The sequence below is a fragment of the Schistocerca nitens genome, chromosome 6, assembly GCF_023898315.1.
Source record: "Schistocerca nitens isolate TAMUIC-IGC-003100 chromosome 6, iqSchNite1.1, whole genome shotgun sequence".
In the NCBI taxonomy this organism is placed as follows: domain Eukaryota; kingdom Metazoa; phylum Arthropoda; class Insecta; order Orthoptera; family Acrididae; genus Schistocerca; species Schistocerca nitens.
Genome location: NC_064619.1, coordinates 414827802 through 414846027, shown reverse-complemented (window position 1 = coordinate 414846027; position 18226 = coordinate 414827802). Strand labels below are relative to the sequence as shown.

General features: G+C 36.2%; 1 protein-coding gene across 1 annotated transcript in view; it reads right to left on the bottom strand.

The window, feature by feature from the left end:
* Positions 1 to 1423: 1423 nt before the first annotated feature.
* Positions 1424 to 18226, bottom strand: part of LOC126262493 (uncharacterized) — a 120175-nt gene continuing 103372 nt past the window's right edge. The window contains exon 5 of the mRNA XM_049959158.1: positions 1424 to 2857. Coding sequence (XP_049815115.1) covers positions 2787 to 2857 — 71 coding nt within the window. The 3' untranslated portion in view covers positions 1424 to 2786. The remainder of the gene's footprint in view (positions 2858 to 18226) is intronic.

Here is an 18226-nt window from a genome sequence, read left to right as displayed (position 1 = left end):
CATTCACAGCAAAAAATTATTGGACATTATTAGCATTGATTCAGAGCAGGAAAGTCAACTATGAACCAAATATTTACTCTCCTGCAAATAGTAGAAAAGACCAACGAATGTAATGTTTGTGTGCACCATCTTTCTATTGATTTCAAATCTGCATTAGGCACAGCAAATCAGGCTAAACTTTATGAGGCAATGCAGGAATTTTGGGTGCCTGAGAAGTTGATGCATTTGAGAGGCCACCCTAAGTCTGTGTACTGTGCGAGTGCAGTCTAGACTATCATCCCAGTTTCCCATACAAACTGGGCTAAGAAAAGGGGATGGGCTTTCCTGTCTACTCTTAAACTTGGCATTCGAGAAAGTGGTGCATGAATTGGGTATCCAGACAAGAGGTACTATCTACTATAACTCCGTACTACTGTTGGGTATGCAGATGATTTGAACCTAACGAGTAGGACATTTAGAGATCTACAAGGTGCCTTCTCAGCTCTAAAACTGAGGGCAGAGAAGATGGGCCTCAAAATTAATGAAGGAAAGACCAAGTATATGTACAATGGTACAAATCAACTCTTACAGCCCACAGTAACCCTTGATGGAATAACTTTAGAGCAAGTGGAATGTTTCACAAATCTGGCTGCAAAGATAGAAGCAAATGGCAGTACATAAACTGAAATTATGGACTGCACAAGTGCTTCTAATTGATTTTATTTTAGAATGCTGCGACATATTAAATCCAAGCTTCTATCATGAGAGACTCAGTGCCAACTCTATAAAATGCTGATATGCCCAGTACTTGTGTATGGTTCAGAAATGTGGACGATTACAAAGCAGGGAGAAAGTAGACCGAGATCAAATGAAAGAAATATATTGAGGAGAATCTCTGGACCTGTGTATGAAAATGGAAGCTGAAGAAGATGAAGGAATGAGAGCGTGCGTAAACACAACTCACACACTCATGACCACAGTCTCTCGCAGCTGAAGCCAGACTACACACACTAAAGTTGTGTGGATTGAGATGGGCTGGGCATGTAATAAGACTCGATGAAATGGATCCCACAAGTAAAGCCTGCTGCAGTGCACCTGGAGGAAGAAGAGCCAGAGCACAACAGAGGTTGGGATGGAGTGATGAGGTTGGGGAAGACACTGACAGTGTTGGTTGCTGTCAAGTCCCATCCTGGGATGCAATGTCAATGGAAGCGGAAGAAGAAAAAGAAGAATAAGAAGAAGAAATCATTGATGCTGTAACTAAACAACCGATGAGAATGAGAAAGATGACGACGATAATGAACATACAGCTTGAGTATCACATACAGATATTAAAAACACATTTGATATAGTCTTTCATATTCATCGAGCAAAGCTCATCTATTCCAGTAGACATTTTGTGGATTGGTGAAAATTGCAACACTATCAAGGTTGTCATCTGCTAAGCAAAACAACATTTTAGACTTTTTTTTCATCCTGCTTAAGAATAGAACACCTTTTACTGTGTGATTTTTCATATTGTATACAGTTCAGTTTAAATCAGTTGTCTCAATGTAGTATGGTAATAAAGTATCTACAGAAGTTACACTTTTGCTCACAGTATCAATATCTAACTGTACAATACAGGCATATTTTACAGTACTGGCAATAATATACATTACACTTTCATGTAAGATTTTTTAGTGTGTCAACATTTTCCTTTAGTTTTGTTACTATTTCAACACAGAACAATATTTCAGACAGTATTCCCAGTCGAAAATTAAAATCGTGCAGTACTGTGATGTAATGGGTCAGATCCAACCTTCTTTTTCTGCATTCTGACCATGCTCCCGGACGTGTGGAGGACAGATTAGCAAGGAGCTACTGTACCAAAGTGGGGACAGAAAAAGGGATGTTCACTGAACATTAACAGGGAGTGGGGAGGGGGGAGTGAGTAGAGAAATTTAAATATAAAATTTAGAGGAACAGGAGAGTGGTGTACAGAAAGAAAAGAGGAAAAATTCAGTAACAGAGGATATGCTGGAGAGACTGTTCTCGACTGTTCACTTCAGAGGAGCTGGTAATGTATGTAGGGGATCCAAATGGTGTGGTAATGCAGTAATTGATGTTGTGGTGGGCAGTAGATTCATCAAGTGGGTGGCTGTGTTTACAATTAGCCACAATTTGGTGGTGGCGAGTTATGGAGGCAGGCAGCTGGTTGTCAGCCTTACATGTAATGCTGGAACAAGTTTAAAAATACTGATCTCATAAATGACCTGGCTACTTGTATATACTCTTTATATGGTAGGAAATACCTGTAGCTGGACTACATTATGAGGCAGCAGATGTATGTATGGAAGAAGTCTCTCATGTAAGTCATTCACAGGAAAATGACTCAGGTAGTACAGGAATGGAAGCAGGGCTGGCATAGGCATGGCCTAGAATATTGTGCACGTTGACTAAATTATCAAATACTATTTTTGGTGGTAAGTGTAGTATTTTGGGTAGGCTAATTTCATGTAAAAATATTTGTCTATGTAATTGTATTTGCAGATGTGGAATATTTCGGGTTGTGCATAATGTTGTTCCTACAGCAGTTAGATTACTATCCTAGAACAGCACTGCAATGTGAACCAGGTAAAACACAGAATTTTTCTTAATTGGAATACTGTGGTTACTCTGCATAGGTACCTTTTTAATTATGTGATACACAAATAAAAACCTAATACTGGTCACTTCAATGAATGGCACAACGTATGAAAATGTTCTCCCTTCAAACAACATACCAACAATACCTATGTAAATTAAACTTGCAAGTTAATAATTTATTATTTATAAAATGGTTTGTTTGGAAGTTGCATGCCACATGCTTCACTATATGGTGGCGGTTGATCTTCACCTGCAAGGAATGAAAAAGAAATTATTGTAAGTGTACAGTAATTAATAATGACACAATGCTGCTGAATAATCAGTATAGCATGAATGATAAAATGAGTGTATATGCAGATGAAATTGGTCTGAAAACTGAAAAACCAAACAGTAGTAATTTTTCTGGAGTACATTCTACATACACTATTGTTTACAATATTTATTCATACTGATCATGACGTAGACAAAGAATAGTACAAAAGATTGGCAACTATAATTTACTGCTGATGCAATAATTCAAAAGTATCTAGGCAGTAATTATGTAGACAATGGTTGTTTAGGACAGTATGATATCTAATTTAACTTTAGACCATAATGTTTCATTTCTGCACAGTAAGACATCAAAATGAAAAAAAAAAAGATAGCTATTGTATAAATTATGTCACAAGCACCACAGTTTTGGGAGGGGGTGGGAGGCCACTCAAAATGGTGTAAGACACCATGTCTAAAATGGACAGCAACCTGTTCAGTGGCACATCAGTCTAAATTTGCACAGTCAATTCGAATTTATTTGTTGACATAACACATTTTATAAACCTTCCTATTATTGTGAATAGCTTAGAACGGTCTCCATCTAGATCCCATTAAAGACTAAGCTTTGATCATTACATTATTAACTTTTCAACAAAATGAGAGAATTATTCAAACCTCAGGGAGCAATGATCCTGAGTCCAGAGAATCTCAGACTGATTTCAACATGTGAGGTGTTTCTGATACTTTATATACAAGTCAATAATCTAAGAAAATATTACCAGAAAAATGCATAAATAAATTAAGATAAAAAAGAAGTAGAAGTTTGGCTGCCAAAACTAGACTGCCAGTCTAACTTCATGCACTTATCAAGAACAGTTTGAGGTACACAGCAGCCAACAAGTTGGCTTCAATGAGCATAGGTTGTAGTACTCCAGTGCCAACCATTCCTCCTCCCACAATTGCATAACTCTCTGACTCAACAGCAAGATAACCTGTAGCAGAAAGTTGCATGGTGATTAATGCAGGTCTCATTCGTTTCTGTCTACTTGCCACTCCTTTCCTCAAATTCTCACAAGCTCTTGCTACCCAGTAGAATCAGAGATGTATCCCTTGCTGCAGAAGCAAGTGAAATGTGTCCTGCATCTTGTGGGTCATTTTGTCTGTTGGGCACTAATGGAATTAAAGCAGAAAAGATTTTTTTCTGTACACTTCAAGAAGTCTAAAACACTGTGAAATAGACTTAAAAAAATAATTTGAAGTACAGATTTTCTTTATTTAATAAGTCTAAAATAATTCTGCATCTATTATGAGGCAGTCTCTCATATGAATACTGAAATCCATCATTGTTCACCGGCAATTGCAGAGTTATTCTATTGGTGGAATTGCAATGATGTAGTATGACAGTATCTTTAGCATGGACAGTATTTTATAGCCATGATGTATTATGAGGCATCACCACCTCAAACAATGTGGTGGTTTTCCTGCATCAGAAACAGGCTGTGGGTAAGACTGGTTCCAAAAGTAGAGGCAGCCAGACTAATTCCGTCAAACAGCACCAAACTCCTAATACTTTTAAATAAGATAGTGTGGTATACCAATTAACCATGCACACAGAAACAAGACTGTACAAATGTTATGTAAAACTAGAGCAGACAGGCTTGGACAAACACACTTAATATTTGAAGCTCACAGGGACTGTAATTTCTGGTTGTTAAACGTGGACATCACATAAGCTTAACACAAAGATATTTTTTGTTTCAGTACTTGAAAGCTTTCTTTTCCATCCTTTCTTCAAGGTTCTTAGCTGTCAGATGCAACTGACAGATTACTATTGTTATGCTGGTAGAAGAAAAGAAGACAAAGACATTGTCTGCAAATAACCAAAGAGGCTTCTTATTGTAGATGTTATATGATTTATGGTGATAGTAAAAAAAGTCAAAAAAAGCCATGAAGGATCTCTTGTTAAAAGTGGTCAGACAATGTCACAGAGACAATATTTTAAATAATATGTGGAGGGGGCTGTATAAATCCTTTCTTCAAGGTTCTTAGCTGTCAGATGCAACTGACAGATTACTATTGTTATGCTGGTAGAAGAAAAGAAGACAAAGACATTGTCTGCAAATAACCAAAGAGGCTTCTTATTGTAGATGTTATATGATTTATAGTGATAGTAAAAAAAGTCAAAAAAAGCCATGAAGGATCTCTTGTTAAAAGTGGTCAGACAATGTCACAGAGACAATATTTTAAATAATATGTGGAGGGGGCTGTATAAAGTTGTGAAGACTTCCTCAGAAGCTTCATCCATGGAAATGTCTGAGGTAATGTGTCCTCAAATAGTATCACGTGGGTTCTTACTGTGATACTTTATAAGACAGCCAGTTGTATAGCTACTGACAGTAGTGTCAGGTTATGACTAAGGAGCTCTGGATTCTAAGACTGACCTGGACTTACAGACTGAACCCCCCCCCCCCCCCAATTTTCTATATTCTTATGAGATTTGAAGGTAAGTAACTTTCCAAAGCAGTACAATGCACCATTCAAAAAGTTGACTGTAAGGATTTGAAGATTAGAGTGCTGTTAAATGTAAACTATTTTAATGAGCTTGCAGCTGTGTAGTTATTGGCCTTCAAACATGAAGTTTCTGGTTTTGTTTTCAATAGATGCGTTTTGTTTTCAATAGATGCAACTTTTTTTTATTAAAAATTGTCATACAATATTTGTTAATCATTTAAGTTTCCTAATAAATATATAATTTAGAAAGTTGTGTCTATCAAGAATCGAACTAATGACCTCACAAATTACAAGAGGAATGCTTAGCACACACATATGAGTGGCACTATTTTAATGATGCTTAAAATGATTAAGAGTTAACAACACTCACATTTTCAATGTCGATTTACTTGAGTGTTTTAGAGAAATGCACCATATGTCTGGGTGCTGACCTTCAAATCCTGTAAGTATGGGAATTTTACAGAGGAAATCCAGCATAGAATAATGAAAATATTAGACAATGGTAGATTTTTACTCACCTCTGTTGATCCCACCTCAGTGACCAGACAGTGGTCATGTGTATGTGAGTAGTGCTTGCCTGAATGTATGTGTTTTTTACTTTAGAAGAAGGCCTTTTGGCCAAAAGCTTAAATGTATAGCATCACTTTGTTGTGTCTGTCTGTGACTCAACATGTCATCTGTACTGTGAGCAGCAATCTATCCTTTTCATATATTGTCAAAATAAAGAGAGCCAGTCTGTAAGCTCCTACCCTTTTGTGAGGATGGCTCATTATTAAATATTAGGTCTTTAAAAAATAAAATTGATGATCCTAGTAGTAACTATATAAGGCATTGTAATATAAATGGTTTAAGTGCTGAATACTCATGTGACAGAAGCTCTAAGTTAGATGAGCTACAAGTTTTTTTTTTTATCTGAATTTCTAAATATTAAAGTAATTTGTTTCAATGAACACTGGCTTAGTAGTGATACCATAAAAATTTTAAATAAAATTGAAAATTTTAAGGTAGCTACCAGCTTTTGTACGATAAATAAGTCACGAGGAGGTTCATGCATACTCATTCATTCTGATTTAGATTACCATGTAAGATGTGACTTCAATTGTTTTAATGAAGAGTGTATTTTTGAGGGTTGCTGTGTTGAGTTAAAGGACTTAAATGTTGTTATAATATCAATTTATAGAATCCCAGGGAAGGTGACAACTGAGCATTTCCTATGTAAACTTCAGAGTTTGTTAGAATATCTCAGTAAGAAAAGAGGAAAAAAATTGTAGTTGCTGCTGATTTCAACATCAATGTGTTGAATGAAACATGTGAGGTATCAAAATTTACAGACTTAATAAAAAAATATGGCTTCGAATTAAATTTTTCTGAATCTACAAGAGAAAATGCTCAGTCAGCTACATGCATTGACAACATTTTAACGAATTATGTATTTGAAGATGGATATAAATTTTGTCTAGATCTAGGAATTTCTGATCATTCAATATTATTCATTGAGCTACCCAGAGCAGGTAGAGAAGTCCTATGTAAAAAAGTTTATGTAAAAAGGATCTTCAACCAAGAAACTTTGACTCTATACCATGATAAGCTGAAGGAGACAGAATGGCACTTTGATAAAAATATTTCATGCACAGCAAATTTTGCAGCATTTCTAAGGGATTTTCTAAATGTTTTCAGTGAAAAAAAAAAAAACATATTTTATTAAAATGACAAAAAATGGATCACTAAAGGTATAAAAATCTCCAGTGCTAAGAAACTAAGACATAACAAAAAAATTGGATTTATTGAATATGTTAAACGATACAAAAGTACATTTAAGAAAGTTGTCAAGGCAGCAAAGCAAATGACAAATAATAAATTAATCTTAAAACATGAGAATAAATCAAAGGCAGTGTGGTCAGTTGTAAAACACGAATTAGGTATCAAAGCCTCTAGACATGGAATTAGTACAATTAAGCTTGAAGATGAGATCATTGTAAATCCGGCTCAAATTTCAGAATGCTTCAATGAGTTCTTCATTAATGTAGTGAAACCAGAGGTTAATGTTGCAGATTATGAGAACAATGTATGTCCCTTTGGACAAAATAATAATTCTGAATGCCTCACAAAATTCTAAACAGTTTCAACAATAGATGTAGAATAAGTATATTAAAACTAAAAAACAAAAACTCTGCAGGCTGGGATTGAATACCAGCAAAAGTCCTTAAATTTCTGTGTCAAATAATAGGATACCCAATATCTAAAATAATAAACCATTCCTTTGAACAGGGAAGCTTCCCAGAGGTGCTGAAGTATGCAGAAGTAAAACCGTTGCTAAAAAAAGGGTCAAGAGAGGATATGGGGAATTATCGTCCCATCTACCTCCTTCCAGTCCTATCAAAAATCTTTGAAAATGCTGCTGCTATGCAGAATCGAAATTTTATGGAGAAATATGATATTATTATGGAAAACCAATTTGGTTTCCAGCATGGCGAAAGTACTATTGATGCAATTAACAAGTTTATCAACAAGATCAGCACATCATTAGACATCATAATAAAGTTGCACGAATCTTTTGTGATCTCACAAAAGCCTTTGACTCTGTAAATCATGCACTGCTCATCCATAAGCTTGACAAGTATGGGATCAAGGGTAATGTTCTAAATTGGCTTACTTCATACTTATCAAATAGGAAACAAAGAGTGAATGTCTCATCAAATGCAGCAAATTACTATTCAAAATGGAAAACAGTAGCCCAAGGTGTCCCTCAAGGCTCAATTCTAGGACCTATTTTGTTTTTGTTCTATGGTAATGATTTACCGAAAAATATAAGTGCTTCATCTATTTTATTTGCAGACGACACATCTGTATTAATTGAAAACCAGGAGCCAGAAAACATCCCTCTCTACATAATAAACGCAATGAACAAACTAGAAACATGGCTCCAACTGAATGGATTAAGATTGAACATCCCTAAAACCCACATGGTCCAATTCAGAACAAAACAGTCAAAGCCCAAAGAAATTAAAATAACTCTAAAAATCAGTATACAGAAGAAGTGGATTCTGTGAAGTTTTTAGGGTTAAACCTAGATAAAAATTTAAATTGGAATAAACATGTTGACTACCTGTTAAACAAATTATGTAGCTTTGCATTTACTATGCAAATATCAGATGGTGCAACAGACATGAATACAAGGAAAATTGCATACCACAGCTACTTTCAATCAGTTGTAAGGTATGGTATTATTTTTTGGGGAAATTCAAGCAATACCACTATTTGAAAAACAATAGTTATTAACAGTTCCCTCCTCATACATCTATGATAATATCATCTTTCTACAGAGCAATTTAGAGTTATTCGAGAAAAACTGTTACAAACACATGTGTAACACAAGAAACAAAGACAATTTTATGCTTCCCACTCATCGCTTAAACCTATATGCACAGTCTCCTCAGTATATGGCAATGAAAATTCATAACAAGCTAAAAGGAAAGAATGTTCTGATTATGAACCTAGAGACACTGAAAACAAAGCTATATGATACACTTGTCAAATGCTGCTACTACACTGTTGAGGAGTTCATGAAGGATGAACTGAACAAAATGGCTCTGAGCACTATGGGACTTACCTTCTGAGGCCATCAGTCCCCTAGAACTTAGAACTACTTAAACCTAACTAACCTAAGGACATTACACACATCCATGCCCAAGGCAGGATTCAAACCTGCGACCGTAGTGGTCGCGTGGTTCCAGACTGTAGCACCTAGAACTGCTCGGCCACTCCGGCCGGCGATGAACTGAACATTTGAGCAAAATAAATTTACATATAGTCTTGTGTGTAAAGGGAGGAAAGAAAAATAAAAGTTTATATTAATGTTAAAATTCTTTGTACCAATTAGGCCTAAGTTGAGTTATCAATTTTTTGGCATGTCTCCTGTACACTAATCATATGATTAGAAATTGTATGTTACGAGACGAATAAAACACTATTCACTATTAGTGAGACATGCTGTCAGTTAGTCATCTGCTGGTGAGACCAGTACTATGGCAGTTACTTGGACAAGCATGGTCCTCCTAATGTTTCACGAAAGAGATTAAAATGTCTTCCTTCTAAATGTGAGGCAATTACACTGCCACCCAAAAGTGAAAATGGTTACGATGGTTTCTTTATTTCTCCATGTGAGGTATCTCAACTTGCTGTCATGGATGCAATAGTGATAAAATCCAACTTACACTTGGAGTTGGAATGGCTGTAAACTTTATTATTTGTAGAACAAAAATCTCTACATCCACTTTCAGTGACTACTCTGTGGTCTCCAAAAAACTGCAGCCCAGTTTAGTATAAAAAATTAGTTCTGATGATGCTGCTATCTTTTCCACCAAACCAAAGCCAAGGAAATCTTCATTTTAATGCATTTATGATATTTATAATTCAAACATTTATGCAAATGTTTTTTTTCTTTTGATGATACTGTGTGGTCAAAAATCAGATCTTTTACATTTGTGGAGAACCTTTGGAGTACTAGACAACACAGCCTTTTAGCCGACTGTGGATAAGTGGGAGCAGATGGTACCCACTTTGTAAAGACATTCTATGATCTTTAACATATATGTGAAATGAATGAAATCATTATTCTTTGTAAACAACTTTTTTAATGCAATATGAAGAAAATCTTCATACTCGTTTGCCTGTCAAAAGAGACAGAGTGCAGATTTTGTATTGATACTGGTCCAGTGATAACTGAAATGATGTGTAAAGAGAAGGTGAAATGCTAATTTATCGTAGTAAGGAGTGGAAACTGTTTAAATTAATACCAAATGTTAATTTTTTTTTCCAAATGAAAGAAGTCTATTCATTCCAAGACGCATCTTTCTTCGCTATCAAGCAAAAGAAGCAAAAAATCAAGTACAAATGGAAGTATAAATTATTTCTGAAGCGAATAATCATATGTTGCAATTTCCTGCAGTGTGTAGCAGTGACTTTACTATGTATATGGTCACTTAATCTCCAGAAAACAGTAAAGTCAACCAAAGTTAACACAACAAATTTTTAAAGCAATGTCTGTGCTGAAGTGGAGCTCCCATTACGTAATACAGTAGGAACTAGGCTCTTCCTAGCTGCCAAAAACTCTCTGGGTGGGTCCCATGCAACTGTACTCCCAGTGGAGTCCCATGCAACTGTACTCCCAGTGGAGTAGTTTGCAGTATTTAGAAACTATTGCTATGATATTTTTTTTCTTCTTAACAATACAATGACATTTATCCAGGCCAATGAAAAGCCTGTAAGGTTTTGTTTAGCTAGATTGGTCCTGAACCTACGCCGAGCAGCCAGCTGTCACAGATTGTGGACTGGTACTTGCCACTCCACCTAGTGCTCGAGCACAGTCACTTGCATGTCCAACATCAGTCTGCATTGATAAGCACTCATTTTATCCATTTATGTTTCTTGTCTGTTGTTCCATTTGTGATAAACTCACAAGGATATAGAGGGTGTCAATTTTCTTATTGTTTTTTACATTTATATTACAATTTATGTGATTTCTCTAAACAAAGCAATACATAGATAGTAATTTTGCAAAAAGTACATCAAGTGCAAGTAGGTCTGACACTCTGACGATTCCATATGAACTTAATTATGTATATAGATAGTTCATCCATCCAAGGAATTGAGAATCTTGATGGTTTCTGCCTGTTATCAGTATTGATACTGGCAGGATATTGGTATTGGGAATTTCAAGACATTTGAGAATGTTTTAATTTTAGATTTTAGGTTTAAATTTTTGTGTAATTTCGCATTTGCTATTGTAGTTCTTGAGAAAATGGGGTTTTAACAGATGGAAAGGTGGGTAATAAATATAATTTTTTTTTCATGCAATGTAAGAACAAATTAAGTTTTCAGATTTTTCTCTTCATGTTTACTCTGAAACCTTCCTGCTTGCCAAATTTCATGATTCTCAGTCAAATAGAAGTAACCATATGTACTGATGAGTGAGTTTGCAAGAATCAAATGACATAAATGACCATATCTTTTGATAAAAGTTTTTACACCGCCAAGGGACAGTAGACCCTAGTATGTGCCATAAATTTCCATTTGATATGTCTTCCCATTCCTGAGAAAAATGGCAACATAGCAATCCTATAGGGGTCCTATTTTTACCGGCTGAGGTAGGGAATCCTAAAAATACAAAAGTAATAAAAGATCATGTTTACAAAGTTAGACCTGCAAGTTAAAAATAATAAAAAAGTAAGTACATTATCATTCAATCTTGCATTACATAACATCACACATACAAAGGGTGTACATAAAGTCTTGGAACACTTTCAACTATTTATTGCACAAGAACTAAACATTGCACAGATGTCATACATATTGCATTTTGAAGAGAAACTCCATTTTTTTTTTTAATACAAACATTTGATATGCGAACCATTACTGACCCAGTAGATGTCAATAAGGTAATTAAATTCTTGCCATACCCATCCTAGCATGGCATTGTTGACTGTGGCAGTCACTTCCCGTATTCTCTCCTGGAGCTCTGCTACATCAAATGGTAGAGGTGGTACATACACCAGATCTTTAATGTGTCCTCACAGAAAAGTCACACTGAATGAGATTGGGGAGGCCATTTCATGAAACAGCTGTTCCCTTCTGCAGCACGGCCGATCCATCGATGCAGCAGCTCCGTGTTCAGTTACCCACGAACTTCACAATGAAAATGGGGTACAGCCCCATCCTGCTGAAAGAAGAATGGAGAGTCGGATTGCATTTGAAGCATCAGCCATTGCTGCAACATGTCCAAGTAGGAATATCCAGAGACTACTCATGCGAAGAAGAATGGCCCGTACAGTTTCCCACATGACAAGGCACAAAAAACATTTATTTTTGGGGAATCACACTCACATTCAATGCATTCGTGTGGATGCTTTGTACCCCAGATTCGACAATTATGCCTGTTCACTTTCCCATTAGTGTGAAAAGTGTCTTCGTCACTAAAAGTTAAGCGATAAACAATGCCCTCCCCATCCTCATTCAATTGTTGCAGCTGCGAACAAAACACAAAACGCTTGTCTTTGTTGTCATCATTGAGCTGAGCTTCTGCACTAGCTCCAATTTGAATGGTTTCATAGACAGCTTCTGTCATAGGACTTTCCACTGTCATTGGAGCCATTTTGAGTTCACGGGATGCATGACACACCTGTTTCTTTGGACTCCTTACAGTATGAATGTCTCCCGTACGCACTTCACATTCACTTCGGTCACATTGGGACGTCCGCTTCTCTTTGCTGGGCACAAGCAACCCGTCATAATGAATTTGTTGGGCCAATGGTAGATGGCCTTCCTTGTTGGTGGCTTCTTACCAAACTTGGTTCTAAACATCCATTGAACAGCTTTAGCACACTTGTTTTTGTCAAACTCCAACACATAGAAAGCTCGCTCTGCACCTGAACTTGCCATGTTTGGACTAGCATTGACTATCGGCAAATTACCAAACTAGGCTGTGGCAGTATACATGAAAAAACGTTCAGGGTTTCTCTTCAAAACGACATATATATGATATCTGTACAATGTTCGGTTCTTGTGCAATAAGTAATTGAAAGTGTTCCCAAATTTTATGAACACCTTGTCTTTAAATGACCTTTCCAGAAGAAACTGCCTCAGAGGATCCCTAAAAATGGACTTTTTATAAAACTTACATTTAATACCCGAAGGAAGAGCATTATAAACTTTTGTGCCATAGTAATACACTCCATTCTGCATAATCATAAGATTTTTGCAATCATTTCCTCCTACTACTGTATTCATGATATTCACTGTTACTTTTACATAACTCAGAATTTTTATTGATGAAACACATAAGATAAAATACAAATTGAGAAGCAGGAATTAGAATGTTTAATTTCTGATAATGATTTGGACAAGTACATCTAAAGTCTACATCACTCATTATTCTTACCACACATTTTTGGGCCAAGAATATTTTATTTACTAGTGACTGGTTTCCCCAAATATAAGTCCACATGTTATTAGAGCATGGAAGTATGCATAGTGCACCACGTAGTAGTGTTGAAATTCCCAATCTGAGAGATAATATGTATGGCAAAAATCGATAAGCTGAATCTCTGGTGAAGCTTGTTAAACGATGAGACCAGTTTACTCTGGAATGAATCATAACACCCAGGAACTTTGTTGTTTCAACTCTATTGTCTGTGTGGCACACTTAACAGTTCTCTCTTCCTCAGTTTTTGCTTTAACGAGAGTCCATGACACTAAACCATTTTACTAAATTGATGAAAATATTGTTAATATTAGATTGGCATATAAGTTCGTAGGGGTTTTGTTTTGTATGTTGGTATTCCAGTTGTTAAGGATTTATTTACTGATCGTTATTTTTTATTTGTAGTTCAATGCTGCAATTTGAATTTACATTTTGTCATTTTGAGATACTGAATGGAGCTGTGGGTGCTAGAAAATGGAGCCACATGGAGAAGTCAGAACATTTCCAACATTCTTCTGTTTGAGTTCAATAGTGGGTTGACAGCAGTGGAGGCAGCCAGAAGTATTTGCACTGTGTATGGCGATAATGCCATTGGATAGAACACAGCAGGAAAATTGTTTTCTTATTTTCAGAAGAATCGTTTTGACATCGTTGACTCTCCACATTCAGGAAGACCGCCGAGGTTTGAAGAAGACTGTTTATACGCATTAACAACGATTCACATCAGTGTATTCAAGAATTGGCTAATGTGATGAATGCAGTGGGAAAGTTTCAAAAACTTGGTGTATAGGTTCTGCATCCAGTAAGTCAAAATCAAGAAAACCAGCAGGTGGTCATTGTTCTTCGACTGTCTGCAAGATGAATCTCTGCTTGCTCGTCATCAACTGGTTCATGATCAGTATCAACCATACCTACCCTGTATTGTTACTGATGACAAGAAATTGTGTCATTATGCTTACCTAAAGAAAAGAACAGAATGGTTGAGTCCAAACAAAGCAGCAACTCCCTGTACAGAGACCTGCTCGCATCCACAAAAGATAATGTTAAGGATCTGATGGGGCACCAATGGTGGTGTGTGCTACGAATTGCTTCCCTGAGGTGTAACGATCACTGTTGACATTTATTGTCAACAACTGAGACATCTTGCAGACACAATCCAAGAACAATGACCAGGTAGACTGTGTGAAGTGATGCTGCTCCACAATACTGCCAATCCACATTGTGGTAGACTGACGAAAAATACTATACAGGAAGTGGTTTGGGAAGTCATTCCACATCCACCTTATTCACTTGGTTTTGTGCCCTAAGATTTTCACCTTTTCCACTCTCAATCAAACAGTCTTTAAGGAACTTTCTTTCAGGATGAAAATGCACTCCGAATGTGGCTCAACGAGTACTTTGCCTCAAAACCATGGGATTTTTACAGTCACAGAATCAGAAAGTTACCCATTGTTGTAAATAGCAAAGGGAAATATATTATTAATGACTAGTCTCTGTTAAGTGGTATGCTGTGTTTATTAAATGTATGTAAAATTGCCACAAACATATGCACCAACTCAATAGTTACTTGAAGATTTTCGCATTTATGACCATTAATCATAAAATTGGTGTCTTCTGCAAAAATGGTAAAATTGCTCTGTAATTTAGTACACTATGGTGAGACATTTACAAATATGGAACAATAAAAGACCAAGAATGGATTGCTGTAGCAGTCCATTTGATGCCCTTCCACTCTGATGTAGCTAGACCACCACTAAAAAACCATCTATAAAGTTTAATATTACTTTCTGCTTCCAATTTCATTTCATTTCATTATCTTCCTGTATATCATTTACATGATGTAGGAATTGTCACAACAAAGTTATCATACTAGTACAAGTACTACAGACATAATAATGGAATATCACTTTCAAGGCATTTTTTAAAAGTACAAATTTAGACATATAAATTAAAATTTTTTGCAATAAATTTACACACAATCAAAGTACTCATCTACGTCATAGAAAGTTTTGCTTAAAAGGTAATTTTTAAGCTCAGTCTTAAATTTTACTTCATCTATTATTGCCTTCATGTACACTGGTAGAGCATTGTAGAGTTTTATTCCAAAATAACTTACATGCTTTTGGGTTTGTGTTGTCCTTACCCTTTCTACATACAAATTCTTACGAGTTCTAGTATTATAATTATGGCAGTCCTCATTTGTACGTAGATCTTTTGGGTATGACTGTAGCTGCCTATTTGATACACCACTTATTCTAAAAGATTACTTTTCTGTAATAATATTTAATGGTTTGAAGTGTCAAACGTTTTTGATAAATCACATAATAATCCTCTTGTTGTCATTTTGTTATTTATAGAGTCTAGAACCTGTCAGGCACAGTTTCTTGGTTAAGGATGCATTGAATGTGGTTAAGGTCATCACTTATAGAACCACAGCACTGTTTCAACAAATTGTTAGAAATATTATCTACTCCAGTGTAATTTTTATTCTTCAGAGTGGTGATTGTTGTTTCGATTGCAGATACTGTGACAAGGCTAACATAAATTTTACTAATATTTCTGGAAATAGTAATTTGCATAAGAGTTAAGACTTGATTAACTGAACCCTTGCAGCCTATTTGGCCTGGCACTGACAAGAAGTGTTTGTTGAAAATATTGGCCATGTTTCCAGGATTGCATACAAGATTTCCTTCATGTTTGATTTTGAATACTTATAAAGTTATTTTGTTCTTCCCCACCGACCATCTAATCAAGTCTTCATCTTATTATTAGAGTTATCAATTTATTGTTCATACTATAATGGTTTTGATTTTTATCAACTATTCAAGGTCTTACAGTGCATTTTATAATGACAAATTTTTGTTGTGCCCTTAGACAGTCTAACCCCAACAAATTTTGCTCTTTTTTGCATCAATATGTAATTCTCTTTGTGATCCAGGGTTCATTCAGGGATGCAGAAGTATCGTTTCTAACAACCTTTTTTGGAATAATCCCTTGAGGGATGAAAATGCATTTATAAATATATTAAATTTAGCGTTAACCTCATCCATCCTGTATTCCATGCTCCAGTTTATATTTACCGTTTTTACTCGAAACTAAGCCGCACTTTTTTCCGATTTTTGTTATCCAAAAAACCGCCTGCAGCTTAGAATAGAGTGCAAAGTAAGCAGATGTTCTAAAAAATGTTGGTAGGTGCCGCCACAACTAACTTCTGCCGTCGAACATATGTAGCGCTACTAGAGATGGGCAAACTGAAACACGTAACTGTTTCGAAACAAATGAAACAGTACGATGTAATGTTTCGATACACTGTTTCGAAACAGTGAAACAGTTTGTGTTTTGTAATCTAATAAATCTACACATTTTATCATCTTGAATGTCTACTGTATAAGTATGTCCACATAAACATAAATGAGGTGCGAGAGCGCTAATCATATCGTAGAAAGTATGAAACTATCACTTAGGCGTCTTGGCAGTTTCGTATTTCCTTCAGCAAATGCGCTGCTTTCGTGTCGTGTGACTTTCATACTTTTCAATTGGCTGAGGACAGCCATATCTGAAGACAGAGAACCACCACGAACGGAACTGGGGGTGGGAGCAAACTGCAGAAACAACGGATATGCTACTGGGACTCCCACATTCCATTAGTATGGCTAATATACCCATCCTACTAATTTCCATGCACACAAAGGGAATCATTGTGGATAATAGACACAGTGACTATAGACTCACAAATAACACCAAATAATTCGAATAAATAACAAAATATAACAGAAAAAATTTTTTGTGTTTCAAGGTGTTTCGAACTGTTACTATAAATTTACGATGCTTTCCGTTCACCATTACACTATCAGTGATATGTCAAACAGATTGCTTGCAATTATACCTACATCAAATTTATGTGACTAATAACTGTCACTCTACGCCTTTTTTTATTTAAAATGTTGTAGTCTTACTTGCGTTTCTTAATAGGATTTCTGTACATGAACAGAGAAGCGTATGTTATAAAAAAAGTGTAATTTAACTGAATGATTTTCACATATTTATTATTTTGAATGTGAATAGTATGCGTTGTTTTATTGTTTGGTTAGTGTTTATAAAGCAGATGTTACGCCATTTCGAAATAGGACAGTCAGCTTTATTTTCGGATATCTTAAGCTTCATGCTATTGCTTGTCGAAAGATTTCGACACTCTTGAAAGTGTTTCATGAAGTGGTATGTTGTGTTTCAGTACCTGTGCCGAGCCCGAATCTCTTCCGACACAGAGCGGAATGAAACATCACTGTTTCGATACAATTAGTCCGTTCCAGGCACCGGTGGACTGAAACAGTCTTATTTTGAAACAACGATACAGTTTCTGTGTCTGGCTCGAGATCCGAGACAGGGGCGGAATGAAACACCGCTGTTTCGAAACAGTGAACCATAGCCGTTCCGAAACACTGAAACAGTTCCAGGTATCGATACACTGTATCGAAACATAGAAACAGTGGCCAGCCCGGTCCACACGCAACGATCTGTCTGCGCAGACATCGGTGCAGATGTCTGTACATGCAAAAGATCGCTGCAAATGTGGTGTGTTCACACGACACAAACCCCAATCTACTACTCGCCCGCCATCTGTCGGTGTAGAAAAGAAATATCAGTGGCAAGCGACTACGCTCCCCGTAAACGTCAAACATTTAATTCAGTTATTTTGAAATATAGAAATGGAGGAAGTTCTGTTGTGGTCTGTGTTCGCAACTTGTGTTGCAAAAAACATTCAGACCAACCGCAGGAAACAGAGAAAGCGGGCAAAATGGTGTAGACAGTGGCTGCTAAAGCGAAAGCAGTTTTCTCACGTAAATTTACTGAGAGAGTTGCAGGACGAACCTAACGACT